The sequence below is a fragment of the Blennius ocellaris genome, assembly GCF_963422515.1.
Source record: "Blennius ocellaris genome assembly, chromosome: 20".
Classification (NCBI taxonomy): domain Eukaryota; kingdom Metazoa; phylum Chordata; class Actinopteri; order Blenniiformes; family Blenniidae; genus Blennius; species Blennius ocellaris.
The window spans coordinates 23,759,942-23,777,243 of record NC_137669.1 but is presented as its reverse complement, the minus strand read 5'-3'; the positions used below and the strand labels follow the sequence as shown (position 1 = coordinate 23,777,243).

Sequence of the window (17,302 nt, the reverse complement as noted above, 5' to 3'; positions counted from 1 at the left end):
AAAAGTGCAAATTTGGAGCTGATTTGGATTAAAGCTTAAAAAAACCCAAAACAAAACCTGCAGCAAACAATGTCAGTAGAGTTTAATTCAAATGGACGGAGGTTTTGGGGCCAGAAGTTGAATAGAATGACACCGTGCAGTTCCTCACAGAACCAGCAGGAGGCGTATCGGCTGTGAAAGGCAGCGGCCTGGGGGGGGGGGGGCACGACGACGACGACTCTGTTCGGGGGGGGGTCAGACTCATTTCACTACAACTGTCAACGTTTCCTTTTCGTTTCAAGAAAAAAAAATTCACAATGAAAATGAAGTCTGATTTTAAAAATGAAGCGACGTCGGAACACAGATTCTCTCTGGAGTTAATTTCTGCTGTTCGTCTGTAGAAAGACCGGAAATGTTGTTTAACAGTGTGATATTAATGCTCCAGCAGCTTTCAGTGCTCGTCCTCACAAAGCAGATCAAAGCTTCAGTGCTCGTCCTCACAAAGCAGATCAAAGCTCCGCAAATGAGACAAAAAGTGTCAGTTTGTTCTCTTAAACATGAGGTTGTTTCAGTCCCTGGGCTCCTCTTCTAGTCCTGGAGGGTCTCCGGTGGTCTGGGGTCCCTCCAGGACCGGAGAGCCCTGCTCGGGCCTGCAGGTTCGACACCCCTGGCCCAGAGGCCGATGAGGGGAAGCCCGCCCCCTGGTGGTGTTGGTGAGTTCTGCTGCTCAGAGGCTCCAGGTGGAGGACGTGTGTGGAACCGGAACCACTGGTCCACGTGAAGGAAGAGTCCGACATGAAGGAAGTTGTGAAAACATGAAGTGTCTTGAAGTTGCTGATCGGCCGACGCAGGACGGCTCCGGTTCTGAGAAAAGCTTATCGCTGTACTGTAACTCGCTTTGGGACATTTCCGTACGGTGACGTGTGAAACCACTGCCTGATGTGTTCATGACTTTAATACATCCTAAATAAAATTACTATTTTGATATTGGTCCACATGCTGAACGAGTCTTGTCTTCCTTGGTGAGTGAGGCTGAGAGCGGTGCAACTTGTCCCTTCTCTTTTATTTTAGAAACTACTGAGTCCCTCAGCCTTCACTTTTACAGTGTGTGACACACACACACACACACACACACACACATTGTACAGGCGGCCACAGTATGAGACAAATACCTTAAGTATTGTCTAGAAACGCTATTATATATATATATATATATATGTGTGTGTGAGTGTGTATATATATGTGTGTATATATGTATGTAAAAAAAACATTTTTTAATGTTTTTTTGTATATGTATGTATATATACATATATACACACACACACATATATATATATATATATATATGAATGATATGAGTGAATAATTTATAACATTTCAGTAATTTCCACGGGATAGAGTTTCTCCTCAGCTTTAAAACGAGCTCTTACTCGTGTTGCTCCGCGGACGAGCCAAACGAGCTCTAGAACCAATGTTCTAGTGGAACTTCTCGCCCGGATCTTCGTGTTGAGCAGAGCGGGAGCCTCATCCAAGATGGCGGCGCTGGAGGCCTCGAGGGTTTTACGTGTGTGGATGGAGTGACATTACAGAGGCAGAACCAGCAGGTGGCGGTAATGCGAGGATGCAAACTACCGTAAAAGCAGACAGAAGAAGAAAAAGAGGCGACCCGCCGGATGCCTGACGAGAATCAACGCTTCTGCCTGGGAGTTTCCGGCGGGTCCGCTGTTGTTTGTTTGTTGTTGTTTGCAGCGGACCGAGAGGATTAGAGGTGTTTCCTCTCCGGTCAAAGCGCCAGTCTCACCTTCCCCTCTGCCGGGAGACGTTTTATCGATCGAGCTGCTTCTCACGTGCTGCGGGACTTCCGGTCTGTGGACCTTCAAGGTAGCGAGGCTGCGACGGTCTGATGGTTTGATTTGACAACAATTCTTCTTTTTGTCACCTTCACCTGTCCGTGCTGCAGGGGGGACATACCGCTCTTTGAGAAAATTAATCCTGTAATATGTACTTTTACATATTTTTATTTCTCGTCTATTTGATCTCTTTTTCGTATATCTTGTTTATGTCCATTTATGTTTATATAGTCTAGTGTCATATAACTCTGTTTACTATTCTCTTAATGGTAAACAAATTGAACAAGTGCACGTAAATACATTTTCAGGAATTACTTTTGATGAAAAGCTCGGGTTGATATAAATATCCTGAAGTTAAATTATTATAAGAAATATTGGCATAATGTGAAAATGAGATCAAAATTAGATCAAAATGACCTCAACTTGTTTTATCACTACGTCATTCTTCCATATCTGAGTTATGGTGTGGAAATAATTATAAAACAAACATTGATCCTATTTTTTTTTTACTTCAAATGAAAGACATTAGACTCATAAATCAAGTTGATTATTATTAAGCTCCAACAAATTCTCTGTTTTCCATATCAAAGATGCACAATATTTAATAATACTTGATAAATACACAATATTGTCGACTTTAATAGACCAGCATGTTTTGTGTGAAATATACTTTATAATCTTTCCTTCAAATCAATAGTGCTGAAGAAATGAGTTGTGTACGTCTTGACCTGGTGTGTGTGTGTGTGTGTGTGTGTGTGTGTGTGTGTGTGTGTGTGTGTGTGTGTGTGTGTGTGTCTCAGATGTCGTGTTTCGGTGCAGACCTGAAGTTCTGTCCTGAGTGTGGGACTGTCCTTCCTCTTCCTGGGATCCTGGAGACGGTGCGCTGCCCCCGCTGCTGCTTCTGCATCCCGGCTGCAGGTACGCCGGTTCTAGAGGGTTCTACTGGGTTCTAGAGAGTTCTAGCGGGTTCTTTCACACCACGAACCCTTCACGTAGCGACGCTCCTTCCTGTCGTTCTGGCAGAGTTCTCTGGTCAGGAGATCCGCTCCACCATCGCCTTCAACCCCGAGGAGCAGAGCTGGCTGGCCCTGGAGGAGGAGGAGGACTCGGAGCTGAAGGGTCCGGTGGTAAGACGTCTGTCTGGGACCTGCAGGACCCCCCGCCGTGAGACGTTCAGGCACAAACCAAGGTGGTCTTCCCGCAGATCGACCGGCGCTGCTCGCGGTGCAACAAGGAGGGGATGATCTACCACACCAGGCAGATGAGGTCCGCCGACGAGGGGCAGACCGTCTTCTTCACCTGCGTCCACTGCAGGTGAGACACGTCCACACGTCCCTGAGAGACTCGTCCAGAGTCTCTCAGTTGTTCAGCAGGAGGTTCACAAACTGCCTGAAGTGATGGAGTCAACGATACGACGTCCTGAGGGAGAGAATAGATGTAATTTAAATAGAATTTAAAGGACGGTTCAGTGATGCAGTGACGATTAAACTGAACGACTGACCCAGGATCAGTTCATGTGAGACGTGTCGCCATGACAACGGTCTGTTTCCTCCTGCGCTGCGGTCTGAGCTGACGGGTCTCGTCTCGTGTCCCAGGTTTCAGGAGAAGGAAGACTCCTGAGGAGACGTCCCGCTTTCGGAAGACGCCTCGCCCCCGGGGGACGGAGTCTCTGGTCTGTCTGTCCTCAGTGGAGCGAGTCTCTGGTCTGTCTGTCCTCAGTGGAGCGAGTCTCTGGCCTGTCTGTCCTCAGCGCTGCAGCAGGAGGAGCTGAAGGTCCTCACAGAGCTGGATGGAGCAGGAGGTGGAGGAGAGGCTCCATCGGTCCTGCAGGTCCTCCAGAGACCGTTACCTGCTCCTCACAGTCCTCCAGAGACCGTTACCTGCTCCTCACAGTCCTCCAGAGACCGTTACCTGGTCCACACAGTCCTCCAGAGACCGCTACCTGCTCCACATCAGTCCTGCTTGTTCTCTTCAGGTTTATCTGGAAATAAAAATTCTTTAACTTTTCCCGGAGTGTTTTTTTGTGAAAGGAAACTTGTGGCCATCAGCTGCTGAAGTTTCACCTTCAATCCTGAACAGACGCTAGAAACCAAACCAGTCTGAGAACAGTGGACAGGAAGTAGATCTCCATTGAACGAGACACACACACACACATCAGCTTTTCCAGTTCACTCTTTTTCCTGCAAAACCACCAGAAGCACTGAGGCAGGAGTTGATTTGTAGTTTATTCTGAACTTGTAGTTATTAGATCAGTTCTCAGCATCACTTGTTCTGCAGCTCAAGGTGTCGTTCTGTGTGTTTAAAGACCTTTAAATGTTCTTCCTCTGAGTAAAAGTCCCAGATTTAAACCCAGTTATTTCACATTAAAAGTCCCAGATTAAAACCCCAGTTATTTCACATTAAAAGTCACAGATTAAAACCCAGTTATTTCACATTAGAAGTCTGGTCTGGACGTGTTTTCATCGAAAACTATTTTAAAGTTTAAAAAGTGATACGAGAGGATTTGATTTGTTGGTGTAATACCTCGTTTGGTCGGTAGGGAGCAGCATCGTGCCGCACCGCGTTACAACCTGCCGGGAAACTGGAAGAAGAAGGAGAAGACGGACCAATAGGAGCTTCAGATTACTGAAGTCACGTGATCTTTCAACATGTCGCCCTGAAACCGGAGGAAGAAGAAGAAGAAGAAGAAACAAAAGTCTACTTTCCTCCACATTCCGGTAGAAACACGTCGTTTCTGTCGTCTCGTTCTAAACTGCGGTGTTTTCTGGGTTTCGTCCTGTTTAGGAGCTGCGCTACAAGTAAAGTCCTCATTTAACGTCACTTCACAACAAAGTGCTTGAATTCAAGGTTTCCGCCTCAAGGTCTCAAGGTCTCAGGTTGTTTCTGCTTCTAGAAACGGAAGATGAAGCTTCGAGTCCAGCTTCAGTGTAAAAACCTGCACGAGTACCTGAGAGAGCTGAACCCGGAGGTCCTGGACCGGCTGTACAACCACCCGGCCACCTGCCTGGCCGTGTACCGGTAACTACCCCCCCATACCCCCCCCCCCTACCTATACAACCACCCGGCCACCTGCCTGGCCGTGTACCGGTAACTACCCCCCCATACCCCCCCCCCCCGGCTGTACAACCACCCGGCCACCTGCCTGGCCGTGTACCGGTAACTACCCCCCCATACCCCCCCCCCTACCTGTACAACCACCCGGCCACCTGCCTGGCCGTGTACCGGTAAACTACCCCCCATACCCCCCCCCCCCCCCCCCCCCCCCACTGCCTGTACAACCACCCGGCCACCTGCCTGGCCGTGTACCGGTAACTACCCCCCCATACCCCCCCCCCCTACCTGTACAACCACCCGGCCACCTGCCTGGCCGTGTACCGGTAACTACCCCCCCATACCCCCCCCCCCCCCCCAGCCTGTACAGCCCTGTACCTGTACTGTTTTTATCACCACGGCGTGTTTGAAAGAGTTCACGTTGGTCATGTGATGTTCCTCCAGAGAACTTCCGTCTCTCGCCAAGAACTACGTGATGCGAATGCTGTTCCTGGATCAGCCGCTTCCACAGGCGGCGGTGGCTCTATGGGTGAAGAAAGACGGTCACAGGTGGGTCTGGTGGCTCTATGGGTGAAGAAAGACGGTCACAGGTGGGTCTGGTGGCTCTGGTACTTTGTGATCAGATCAAAGTTCTTGCTCAGATCAAAGTGATTGCTTCGGCCAGCCTCCGTCAGGAATCAGAGTTCACAGACCTCCAGCTCGTGTCGATATTAATGTGAACAACAGACATGACTGACTGACCTCCATGCTGTGTCCTCCCCCCGTCCCCCCCCGTCCTCCCTCCGTCCCCCCCCCCCCCCCCGTCCTCCCTCCGTCCCCCCCCCCCCGTCCTCCCTCTGTCCTCCCCCCGTCCTCCCTCCGTCCTCCGCTGGTCTGAGGGGGGACGTGCTGGACTTCACCCTGCTTGTCCTCGTCCCCGCAGGGACCACGACCACTGTGTGTCCGTCCTGTCCGGCCTGCGTCTGTGGCACAGCCAGCAGCTGCAGGGGGGTCTGCAGGGCTACACCCTGAACCCCGTCTTCAAGGACAACCTGAGGACGGCCCTGCTGGGGGGGTAAGTCCGCTACGGGGCAGGTCCTAATGTCGCCCCCCCCGACTCCGGTGGTCTAACCCCCCCCTCCCTCTGTGGCCCCACAGGGGCCGAGCCTGGGCCGACCAGGGCAGCTCTCTGGGTCCGGACCGCCACGCCCAGGACGTGGAGAGTCTGGACCGCTACGCCCTGGAGCGCTGGGAGGTCATCCTGCAGTTCATGGTGGGCTCCCCCAGCGCCGTGAGCCAGGACCTGGCCCAGCTCCTGGTCCAGGCTGGACTCATGAAGAGGTACCAGGTGTTCGGGGGGGCTAGCGGCTACGTTTTAGCGTCGGGCTGCAAAGACCAGGACTTCCTGGGGCGTGTGGAAGTTCTTTGCTCGTATCCAGTTTTCCTGGTCTCGTCCTCTGTTAGCTGCTAATGTTAGCTGCTAATGTTAGCTGCTAATGTTAGCTGCTAATGTTAGCATAGCTTGTGTCCCCGCCGGGTCTCCGGGTTCTGTCGGTGGTTGAAAGAGTTGTAGGGACTAAACTTGTGTTCTGCTGCAGTGAGGCGGGGAGGCGCCCTACATCACCTCCGCAGGGTTCCAGTTCCTCCTCCTGGACACGGCCTCGCAGCTCTGGTACTTCACCCTGCAGTACCTCAAGACGGCCCAGGTGAGCGCTAGTGGGTCCTGGACTGGTGAGCCACTGGGTTCTGGACTGTTGAGCTGCTGGGTTCTGGACTGTGGAGCTCTTGGGTTCTGGACTGTTGAGCTCTTGGGTTCTGGACTATTGAGCTCTTGGGTTCTGGACTGTGGAGCTCTTGGGTTCTGGACTGTTGAGCTCTTGGGTTCTGGACTGTGGAGCTCTTGGGTTCTGGACTGTGGAGCCGCTGGGTTCTGGACTCTGATTGTCCACTTGGAGCTGGACTGGATGAAATGTTGGGTTTTGGGTTACAGTTGGACTGTCGTCCTCAGTAGTCGTCCCCCAGAGGTCTGAAGACAAACGTCACATGAAGACTGAGTGTCTGTCTCTTGTGTCCTGCAGTCCAGAGGATGGACCTGGTGGAGGTCCTGTCCTTCCTCTTCCAGCTCAGCTTCTCCACACTGGGCCGGGTGAGTGCAGCGCTGGCGTCCCCTGTCCCCTGTCCTCTGTCCCCTGTCCTCTGTCCCCTGTCCTCTGTCCCCTGTCCCCTGTCCCCTGCTCACTGAGACCTTGTGTTCCAGGACTACTCCGTAGAGGGGATGAGTGAGTCTCTGCTCACCTTCCTGCAGCACCTGAGGGAGTTTGGTCTGGTGTTCCAGAGGAAGGTGAGGAACCTGCTACACCTCCACCTCCACCTGCTCCTCCTCCACCTCCACCTCCACCTGCTCCACCACCTCCACCTGCTCCTCCACCTCACTGGTTCTTTTCTCCGTGTGTCACCAGAGGAAGTCAAGGAGGTACTACCCCACCAGACTGGCCATCAGTCTGGCTGCAGGAGTCACCTCCACCTCCTCCACCTCCACCTCCACCACCTCCACCTCCTCCTCCACCTCCTCCACTCCCGGCTCTGGAGACTCTGGTTACATCGTGATAGAAACCAACTATCGGATCTACGCCTACACCAGTAAGTCTGTAGACCTGAACCTGGTGAACTATAGTGTCCTGTCAGGACCTGGTCTGACCTCCCCCCCCCCCCCCCCCTCCCCCCCCCCCACTCCCCCCCCCCCCCTCAGAATCAGAGCTACAGATCGCCCTGGTCGCCCTCTTCAGTGAATTGTTGTATCGTTTTCCTAACGTGGTCGTCGCTCAGCTGACGAGGGAATCAGTGCAGCAGGCTATCGCTAACGGCATCACCGCTCAGCAGGTACACACACACACACACACACACACACACACACACACACACACACACACACACACACACACACACACACACACACACACACACACACAGTTGAGTCAGACACAGAAACGAGCTCATTAAAAGGGGAGGTGTGTGTGTGTGTGTGTGTGTGTGTGTGTGTGTGTGTGTGTGTGTGTGTGTGTGTGTGTGTGTGTGTGTGTGTGTGTGTGTGTGTGTGTGTGTGTGTGTGTGTGTGTGTGTGTGTGTGTGTGTGTGTGTTGCAGATTATCCACTTCCTGAGGACCAGGGCCCACCCGGTCATGCTGTCACAGGTAACCTGAGCCCCCCAGCAGAACCTGGTCCCCCCCAGCAGAACCTGCCCCCCCCCCCCCCCTCCCCCCAGCAGCTGTTGTGGTTCACATCTGGACTCCCTGTGGTTTCAGACCCCGGCGCTGCCCCCCACCATCACGGACCAGATCAGACTGTGGGAGCTGGAGAGAGACCGGCTGCAGTTCTCAGAGGGTGGGTCTGGTCCTGGTCCTGGTCCTGGTCCTGGTCCTGGTCCTGGAGGGACGGTGGTTGTTGTTGTTGTTGTTGTTGTTGTTGGTCCACAGCACCGGGTTCTGAACGGTGCAGGTTCGTCACGTCACCACAGTCGCTGCAGGACCAACATGGTCTCCTCACCAGGTGCAGACGCTCCCGTCAGTAGCAGGAGGCGGAGCTTCAGCCCAGGAGGTGGAGCTTCAGTGGGAGGAGGCTCAGCCTCCTCCCACTGAAGCTCCACCTCCTGGGCTGAAGCTCAGCCTCCTCCCACTGAAGCCCCGCCTCCTGGGCTGAAGCTCCGCCTCCTGCTACTGACGGGAGCGTCTGCACCTGGTGAGGAGACCGCGGTGCTCTGGAGCGCCGGGCAGTCCACCGCCCCCCCACATGGACATGGACACGCCTCCTTTTTTTACTCTTAACAATAAATATTTCTGCTTTGATGCTGCTGTCCCAATCCAAATGTCCCCGTGGGACAAAGGGGACGTCTAGCTGATGTCCTCGTCTCTTCTCCAGGAGTGCTCTACAACCAGTTCCTGTCCCAGGTGGACTTTGAAGTGCTGCGAGACCGAGCTCAGGTGAGCCTTGAGAGCCAGAGGGGGGGGGGGGACGGGGGGGACAACTCCGTCTCCGTCTCCTGGAGAGACGGAGTTGTCCCAACATGTTGCTGCAGAGGAACCAATGAATGAAGGAAGATTGAACTGAACACTTTGGCTTTGACTTCCCATCAAGCTGACGTGTGTCCCCGTCTGTCTGTCCCCGTCCGTCTGTCCCCGTCTGTCCCCACGCAGGGCCTGGGCTGTCTGGTGTGGCAGGACGTGGCCCACCGGGTGATGGTGGTGACGACACAGGGACACAGCGAGGTCAAGAGGTTCTGGAAGCGACAGAGGTCCAGCACGTAGCAGGAAGTGGGCGGAGCCTGCTGCTGGACTGGATGAGGTCCGGCTGGACTGGATGAGGTCCGGCTCCACCTGGACTGGATGAGGTTCTCACACCCCTCAGTGTTTCTGCTCAGGACTCGTTCAGGAAGTGGAACCAAACCTGAACACGTCAAAGTTCGTCTGTCGGACTCGGTCTGCAACCAGCAGTTCAGTCTGGTGGAGTCCTGGGGGGGTCTGAGGCTCCTGGGGGGGTCTGAGGCTCCCGGGGGGTCTGAGGCTCCTGGGGGGTCTGAGGCTCCCGGGGGGTCTGAGGCTCCTGGGGGGCCCCGAGGCTCCTGGGGTCTTGAGGCTCCTGGGGGCCCGTTCCTTCTGACACTTCGCTCTGTGGAGTGCAGGAGGTGAGAACAGGGTCTAGAACAGGGTCTAGAACAGTTTGATAAACGAGGTCAAACCAGTGATGGAATAAAATGTGTTTCTGAGTCCTGGTGTCAAAGTGTGTGATTGAGAACTGGGGGGGTCCTGGGGGGGTCTGGAGGGTCCAGGTCTGGCTCACCGGCTGTACGTGGTTCAGGAAGCGTTCCGATGTGGTCTTGGGTTCAAAGATGTTTGTGGTCTCGAGTCCAACAAGAAACATTTTGTTGAGTCTTGATGAATCAACTGATTGATCCTGATCAATAGAGAGAGAGACGATAGATAGAGATAGAGATAGATAGATATATGATAGATAGATAGAGAGATAGTAGATATATGATATATGATAGATAGATAATGACTTTATTGGAAACTGTCTGGTGAGTCTCGATCAGCAGAAGTCACGTGGTCTTGAACGGATCCTGGAATAAAAATGTTTTTAATAATCTGGAAATGAAACTACAGGACGAGTTTGGATCAGATGGTCTGGTCCTGGGGGGGGGGGGCAGCTGAGCGGCTGTTCTCTGCAGCCTGGCGGGGGGGGGGGGTGGAGAGGGGGGGGAGGGGGAGTGTCTCTCCACCGCCATCAACAGCAGACCTCGCGGGGAGACGCAGCATGGAGCCCCGGGATCCGGAGGCGGCCGGGGAGCGGGAGGTGACCCCGGGAGACGAGGCGGGGGGCGGCGAGAGCAGCGATCCTCCCGGGGAGGAGGTGGAGGAGGAGGAGGAGGTGGAGGAGGAGGAGGAGGAGCAGTACGAGGAGGAGCTGGACCCCAGAATCCAGGCAGGTTGCGGGATTTAAACCTTCCCTGATTGATCAAATCGTTCTGGTTTGTTCGTCTCCAGGCGCCATTAGTCCCGAGCAGCGGGATGTACCGGCGCCGGACGAACCGACTCTTTGACGCGGTTCCTTCTGGAATCGCGAGCCTCGTTTGTTTTCTTTGAACATGGAGCTGCTGAGTCTGGGACGAGTCTGGGACGAGTCCCGCGAGAAGACAAGAAATAAGCCTTTTAGCAAGAGTCTCAGTCACCCGATCGTCCTGGTTCCTATTCGTCTCGTGATGGTGTTGAATCATGACGTCACACATCGTCCTGCTTCTTCGGTCCACTTCATTGTGACTGTTTAACCCTCGTGCTCTTCCGTAGTCAGGTCAACATTGAAACTTTAGACTGTCTAAGCTGCCGAGGTTAACACAGACTTTGGGTTAGGTTGATATTATTTTCCTAATTTGGCCAAATTGACGTGAGGCTAAGCCCCGCCCCCCTCGGTTCCAGGTTGCCTTACTTTGGGACAAATGTAGGTGTGGTGGTCTGGGATCTTTGACATGTTGTGAGTCCTTCCAGGACCCGGTGCCGCAGTGCCGCCGGGCCAAGGAGCGTCGTACCCGGCGTTCGCGGGAATCACCCACAACTTTTCAGCCGCGCGACGTCCCGCCGCAGGAAGTGACGAGGGACGGCGTCTTGAATTTGACTGGATCGGCCCAGAAAACCAGGAAACTTCAGCTGCTCTCGAGTTTTTATGCTGAAAATGTCTGAGTCGCTTTGAGTTGAATGGTATTGGTTGGTTTGCGTTTGGGGGCGGGGCTTAGCGCCAGGTAGCCAATAACAATCCTGATCTGAGGGAAACATTAAATAATCAATAACCGCCCTTAAAAGGTCATAAATGTTGGACCATCAGGACCTTTTTGTAAAATTGAGATACAAATTTAAAAAAGAATTTACTCTCTGTAGCGTCTTTGTGCCGAGGATTTTATCCAACAGTCTGTTTTGATCTTTTTTTACATGAATGATTAATGTCTGACAGGTTACGACTCAAAGTTTGGTCCTTTAGGAACGAACCAATCCGAGTCGTGACTCGTTCAGCTGAAAGAACCGATTCTTCTGATAGAAGACGGAGGTCCAGAGCTCCTCCTGCCGGCTCCACCCTCGACCTGGCACCACCACAACCAGCCTCTGTCTGACACTGTGTGTGTGTGTGTGTGTGTGTGTGTGTGTGTGTGTGTGTGTGTGTGTGTGTGTGTGTGTGTGTGTGTGTGTGTGTGTGTGTGTGTGTGTGTGTGTGTGTGTGTGTGTGTGTGTGTGTGTGTGTGTGTGTGTGTGTGTGTTGTGTTGTGTTTCCCAGAAGGAGCTGGAGCATCTGAACCAGGCCAGCGAAGAGATCAACAAGCTGGAGCTGCAGCTGGACGTGAGCAACACAGCAACACAGCAACTCACTGAGCAACACACTGAGCAACACAGCAACACATCAACACAGCAACACACTGAGCAACACAGCAACACACTGAGCAACACAGCAACACATCAACTCACTGAGCAACACATCAACACAGCAACACACTGAGCAACTCACTGGGCAACACAGCAACACACTGAGCAACTCACTGGGCAACACAGCAACACACTGAGCAACTCACTGAGCAACACAGCAACACACTGAGCAACACACTGAGCAACACACTGAGCAACACACTGAGCAACACACTGAGCAACACACTGAGCAACACAGCAACACACTGAGCAACACACTGAGCAACACACTGAGCAACTCACTGAGCAACTCACTGAGCAACACACTGAGCAACACACTGAGCAACTCACTGAGCAACACACTGAGCAACACACTGAGCAACTCACTGAGCAACTCACTGAGCAACACACTGAGCAACACACTGAGCAACTCACTGAGCAACACACTGAGCAACACAGCAACACACTGAGCAACACACTGAGCAACACACTGAGCAACACACTGAGCAACACACTGAGCAACACAGCAACACACTGAGCAACACACTGAGCAACACACTGAGCAACTCACTGAGCAACACACTGAGCAACACACTGAGCAACACAGCAACACACTGAGCAACACACTGAGCAACACACTGAGCAACTCACTGAGCAACTCACTGAGCAACACACTGAGCAACACACTGAGCAACTCACTGAGCAACACACTGAGCAACACAGCAACACACTGAGCAACACACTGAGCAACTCACTGAGCAACACACTGAGCAACACACTGAGCAACTCACTGAGCAACACACTGAGCAACACAGCAACACACTGAGCAACACACTGAGCAACACACTGAGCAACACACTGAGCAACACAGCAACACACTGAGCAACACACTGAGCAACTCACTGAGCAACACACTGAGCAACACACTGAGCAACTCACTGAGCAACACACTGAGCAACTCACTGAGCAACACACTGAGCAACACACTGAGCAACTCACTGAGCAACACACTGAGCAACACACTGAGCAACACACTGAGCAACACAGCAACACACTGAGCAACACACTGAGCAACACACTGAGCAACACACTGAGCAACTCACTGAGCAACACACTGAGCAACACACTGAGCAACACACTGAGCAACACACTGAGCAACTCACTGAGCAACACACTGAGCAACACACTGAGCAACACACTGAGCAACACATCAACACACTGAGCAACACACTGAGCAACACAGCAACACACTGAGCAACACACTGAGCAACACACTGAGCAACACACTGAGCAACACACTGAGCAACTCACTGAGCAACACACTGAGCAACTCACTGAGCAACACACTGAGCAACACACTGAGCAACACAGCAACACACTGAGCAACACACTGAGCAACACACTGAGCAACTCACTGAGCAACACACTGAGCAACACACTGAGCAACTCACTGAGCAACACACTGAGCAACACAGCAACACACTGAGCAACACACTGAGCAACTCACTGAGCAACACACTGAGCAACACACTGAGCAACTCACTGAGCAACACACTGAGCAACACACTGAGCAACACACTGAGCAACACACTGAGCAACACACTGAGCAACTCACTGAGCAACACACTGAGCAACACACTGAGCAACTCACTGAGCAACACACTGAGCAACACACTGAGCAACACAGCAACACACTGAGCAACACACTGAGCAACACACTGAGCAACACACTGAGCAACACACTGAGCAACTCACTGAGCAACACACTGAGCAACACACTGAGCAACTCACTGAGCAACACACTGAGCAACACACTGAGCAACTCACTGAGCAACACACTGAGCAACACACTGAGCAACTCACTGAGCAACACACTGAGCAACACACTGAGCAACACACTGAGCAACACACTGAGCAACACATCAACACACTGAGCAACACACTGAGCAACACACTGAGCAACTCACTGAGCAACACACTGAGCAACACACTGAGCAACACAGCAACACACTGAGCAACACACTGAGCAACACACTGAGCAACTCACTGAGCAACACACTGAGCAACTCACTGAGCAACACACTGAGCAACACAGCAACACACTGAGCAACACACTGAGCAACTCACTGAGCAACACACTGAGCAACACACTGAGCAACTCACTGAGCAACACACTGAGCAACACACTGAGCAACACACTGAGCAACACACTGAGCAACACACTGAGCAACACAGCAACACACTGAGCAACACACTGAGCAACACACTGAGCAACACACTGAGCAACTCACTGAGCAACTCACTGAGCAACACACTGAGCAACACACTGAGCAACACACTGAGCAACACACTGAGCAACTCACTGAGCAACTCACTGAGCAACACACTGAGCAACTCACTGAGCAACTCACTGAGCAACACACTGAGCAACACACTGAGCAACACACTGAGCAACACACTGAGCAACACACTGAGCAACACACTGAGCAACACACTGAGCAACACAGCAACACACTGAGCAACACACTGAGCAACTCACTGAGCAACACACTGAGCAACACACTGAGCAACACACTGAGCAACACACTGAGCAACTCACTGAGCAACACACTGAGCAACACACTGAGCAACACAGCAACACACTGAGCAACACACTGAGCAACACACTGAGCAACTCACTGAGCAACTCACTGAGCAACACACTGAGCAACACACTGAGCAACACACTGAGCAACTCACTGAGCAACACACTGAGCAACACACTGAGCAACACACTGAGCAACACACTGAGCAACTCACTGAGCAACACACTGAGCAACACACTGAGCAACACACTGAGCAACACACTGAGCAACACAGCAACACACTGAGCAACACACTGAGCAACACACTGAGCAACTCACTGAGCAACTCACTGAGCAACACACTGAGCAACACACTGAGCAACACACTGAGCAACTCACTGAGCAACTCACTGAGCAACTCACTGAGCAACACACTGAGCAACACACTGAGCAACACACTGAGCAACACACTGAGCAACTCACTGAGCAACACACTGAGCAACACACTGAGCAACACACTGAGCAACACACTGAGCAACACAGCAACACACTGAGCAACACACTGAGCAACACACTGAGCAACACACTGAGCAACTCACTGAGCAACACACTGAGCAACACACTGAGCAACTCACTGAGCAACACACTGAGCAACACACTGAGCAACTCACTGAGCAACACACTGAGCAACACACTGAGCAACTCACTGAGCAACACACTGAGCAACACACTGAGCAACACACTGAGCAACACATCAACACACTGAGCAACACACTGAGCAACACAGCAACACACTGAGCAACACACTGAGCAACACACTGAGCAACTCACTGAGCAACACACTGAGCAACTCACTGAGCAACACACTGAGCAACACAGCAACACACTGAGCAACACACTGAGCAACTCACTGAGCAACACACTGAGCAACACACTGAGCAACTCACTGAGCAACACACTGAGCAACACACTGAGCAACACACTGAGCAACACACTGAGCAACACAGCAACACACTGAGCAACACACTGAGCAACACAGCAACACACTGAGCAACACACTGAGCAACACACTGAGCAACACACTGAGCAACTCACTGAGCAACACACTGAGCAACTCACTGAGCAACACACTGAGCAACACAGCAACACACTGAGCAACACACTGAGCAACTCACTGAGCAACACACTGAGCAACACACTGAGCAACTCACTGAGCAACACACTGAGCAACACACTGAGCAACACACTGAGCAACACACTGAGCAACACACTGAGCAACACAGCAACACACTGAGCAACACACTGAGCAACACACTGAGCAACTCACTGAGCAACTCACTGAGCAACACACTGAGCAACACACTGAGCAACACACTGAGCAACTCACTGAGCAACTCACTGAGCAACACACTGAGCAACACACTGAGCAACTCACTGAGCAACTCACTGAGCAACACACTGAGCAACACACTGAGCAACACACTGAGCAACTCACTGAGCAACACACTGAGCAACACACTGAGCAACACACTGAGCAACACACTGAGCAACACACTGAGCAACACACTGAGCAACACACTGAGCAACACACTGAGCAACTCACTGAGCAACACACTGAGCAACACACTGAGCAACACACTGAGCAACACACTGAGCAACTCACTGAGCAACACACTGAGCAACACACTGAGCAACACACTGAGCAACACACTGAGCAACACAGCAACACACTGAGCAACACACTGAGCAACACACTGAGCAACTCACTGAGCAACACACTGAGCAACACACTGAGCAACACACTGAGCAACTCACTGAGCAACACACTGAGCAACACACTGAGCAACACACTGAGCAACTCACTGAGCAACACACTGAGCAACACACTGAGCAACTCACTGAGCAACACACTGAGCAACACACTGAGCAACACACTGAGCAACTCACTGAGCAACTCACTGAGCAACACACTGAGCAACACACTGAGCAACACACTGAGCAACACACTGAGCAACACACTGAGCAACTCACTGAGCAACACACTGAGCAACACACTGAGCAACACACTGAGCAACACACTGAGCAACACAGCAACACACTGAGCAACACACTGAGCAACACACTGAGCAACTCACTGAGCAACTCACTGAGCAACACACTGAGCAACACACTGAGCAACTCACTGAGCAACTCACTGAGCAACACACTGAGCAACACACTGAGCAACTCACTGAGCAACTCACTGAGCAACACACTGAGCAACACACTGAGCAACACACTGAGCAACACACTGAGCAACACACTGAGCAACACAGCAACACACTGAGCAACACACTGAGCAACACAGCAACACATCAAACCTGCAGCCACTTCATGATTCGTCCAGCTGGAGGCGTCATTTTGCAACACATTTTATTATTATTCACAAACTTTATTCCTCACAGACACAAACTAACTGACGACAACAGACATTCACAGGTGATGAGAATTAAAGGATCTACATTTAAAGGATCTACATTTAAAGGATCTACATTTAAAGGATCTACATTTAAAGGATCTACATTTAAAGGATCTACATTTAAAGGATCTACATTTAAAGGATCTACATTTAAAGGATCTATATTTAAATACATGTATATATATTAAACTTTAATGATGCTGCAGCCATGAAATCACTTTTCTCAAAGTTGAAGAAGACAAAGGTTCCATTTAAAGTAAAAGAAGCTTGAATCCAAAGTCCTATCCTGTGGAAGCCCCCCCCCCCCCCCCGTCCCCCCTCCGCCCGTCCCCCCCCATCAGTGTGCCCTGAGGTCTCCATGTGTGTGTGTTGCAGGAGGCCCGGTCCAGCTACCGGAGGATCCTGACCGACTCGGCCCGGAGGCTGAACTCTCAGGGTTCCCTGCTGGGCGGCTGCATCCACAAGGCCCGGCCCTACTACGAG

At 52.0% G+C, this 17,302-nt stretch overlaps 3 protein-coding genes across 3 annotated transcripts in view; all 3 read left to right on the top strand.

Moving 5' to 3' along the window:
- The first annotated feature begins 1,660 nt into the window (after positions 1–1,660).
- polr1h (RNA polymerase I subunit H) lies at positions 1,661–3,784 on the top strand. Its single transcript, XM_080516180.1, has 5 exons — positions 1,661–1,860; positions 2,630–2,747; positions 2,853–2,956; positions 3,034–3,143; positions 3,425–3,784. The coding sequence occupies exons 2-5, from the start codon at positions 2,630–2,632 to the stop codon at positions 3,447–3,449; spliced, it is 357 nt and encodes a 118-aa protein (XP_080372306.1). The 5' UTR covers positions 1,661–1,860; the 3' UTR covers positions 3,450–3,784.
- A 701-nt stretch (positions 3,785–4,485) lies between these two features.
- gtf2h4 (general transcription factor IIH, polypeptide 4) lies at positions 4,486–9,565 on the top strand. Its single transcript, XM_080515573.1, is given in 16 exon segments — positions 4,486–4,627; positions 4,723–4,847; positions 5,325–5,429; positions 5,803–5,934; positions 6,018–6,200; positions 6,458–6,459; positions 6,462–6,565; positions 6,938–6,944; positions 6,947–7,005; positions 7,117–7,200; positions 7,319–7,499; positions 7,609–7,739; positions 8,003–8,050; positions 8,162–8,240; positions 8,775–8,836; positions 9,050–9,565. Coding segments are annotated over 15 exon segments (1,404 nt in total). The 5' UTR covers positions 4,486–4,627; positions 4,723–4,731; the 3' UTR covers positions 9,161–9,565.
- A 7,638-nt stretch (positions 9,566–17,203) lies between these two features.
- Positions 17,204–17,302, top strand: part of sh3bp5lb (SH3-binding domain protein 5-like, b) — a 4,947-nt gene continuing 4,848 nt past the window's right edge. Inside the window, exon 1 of the mRNA XM_080515495.1 lies at positions 17,204–17,302. This exon is cut by the window's right edge and continues 21 nt beyond it. The gene's annotated coding sequence lies outside the window, so the exon portion shown is untranslated.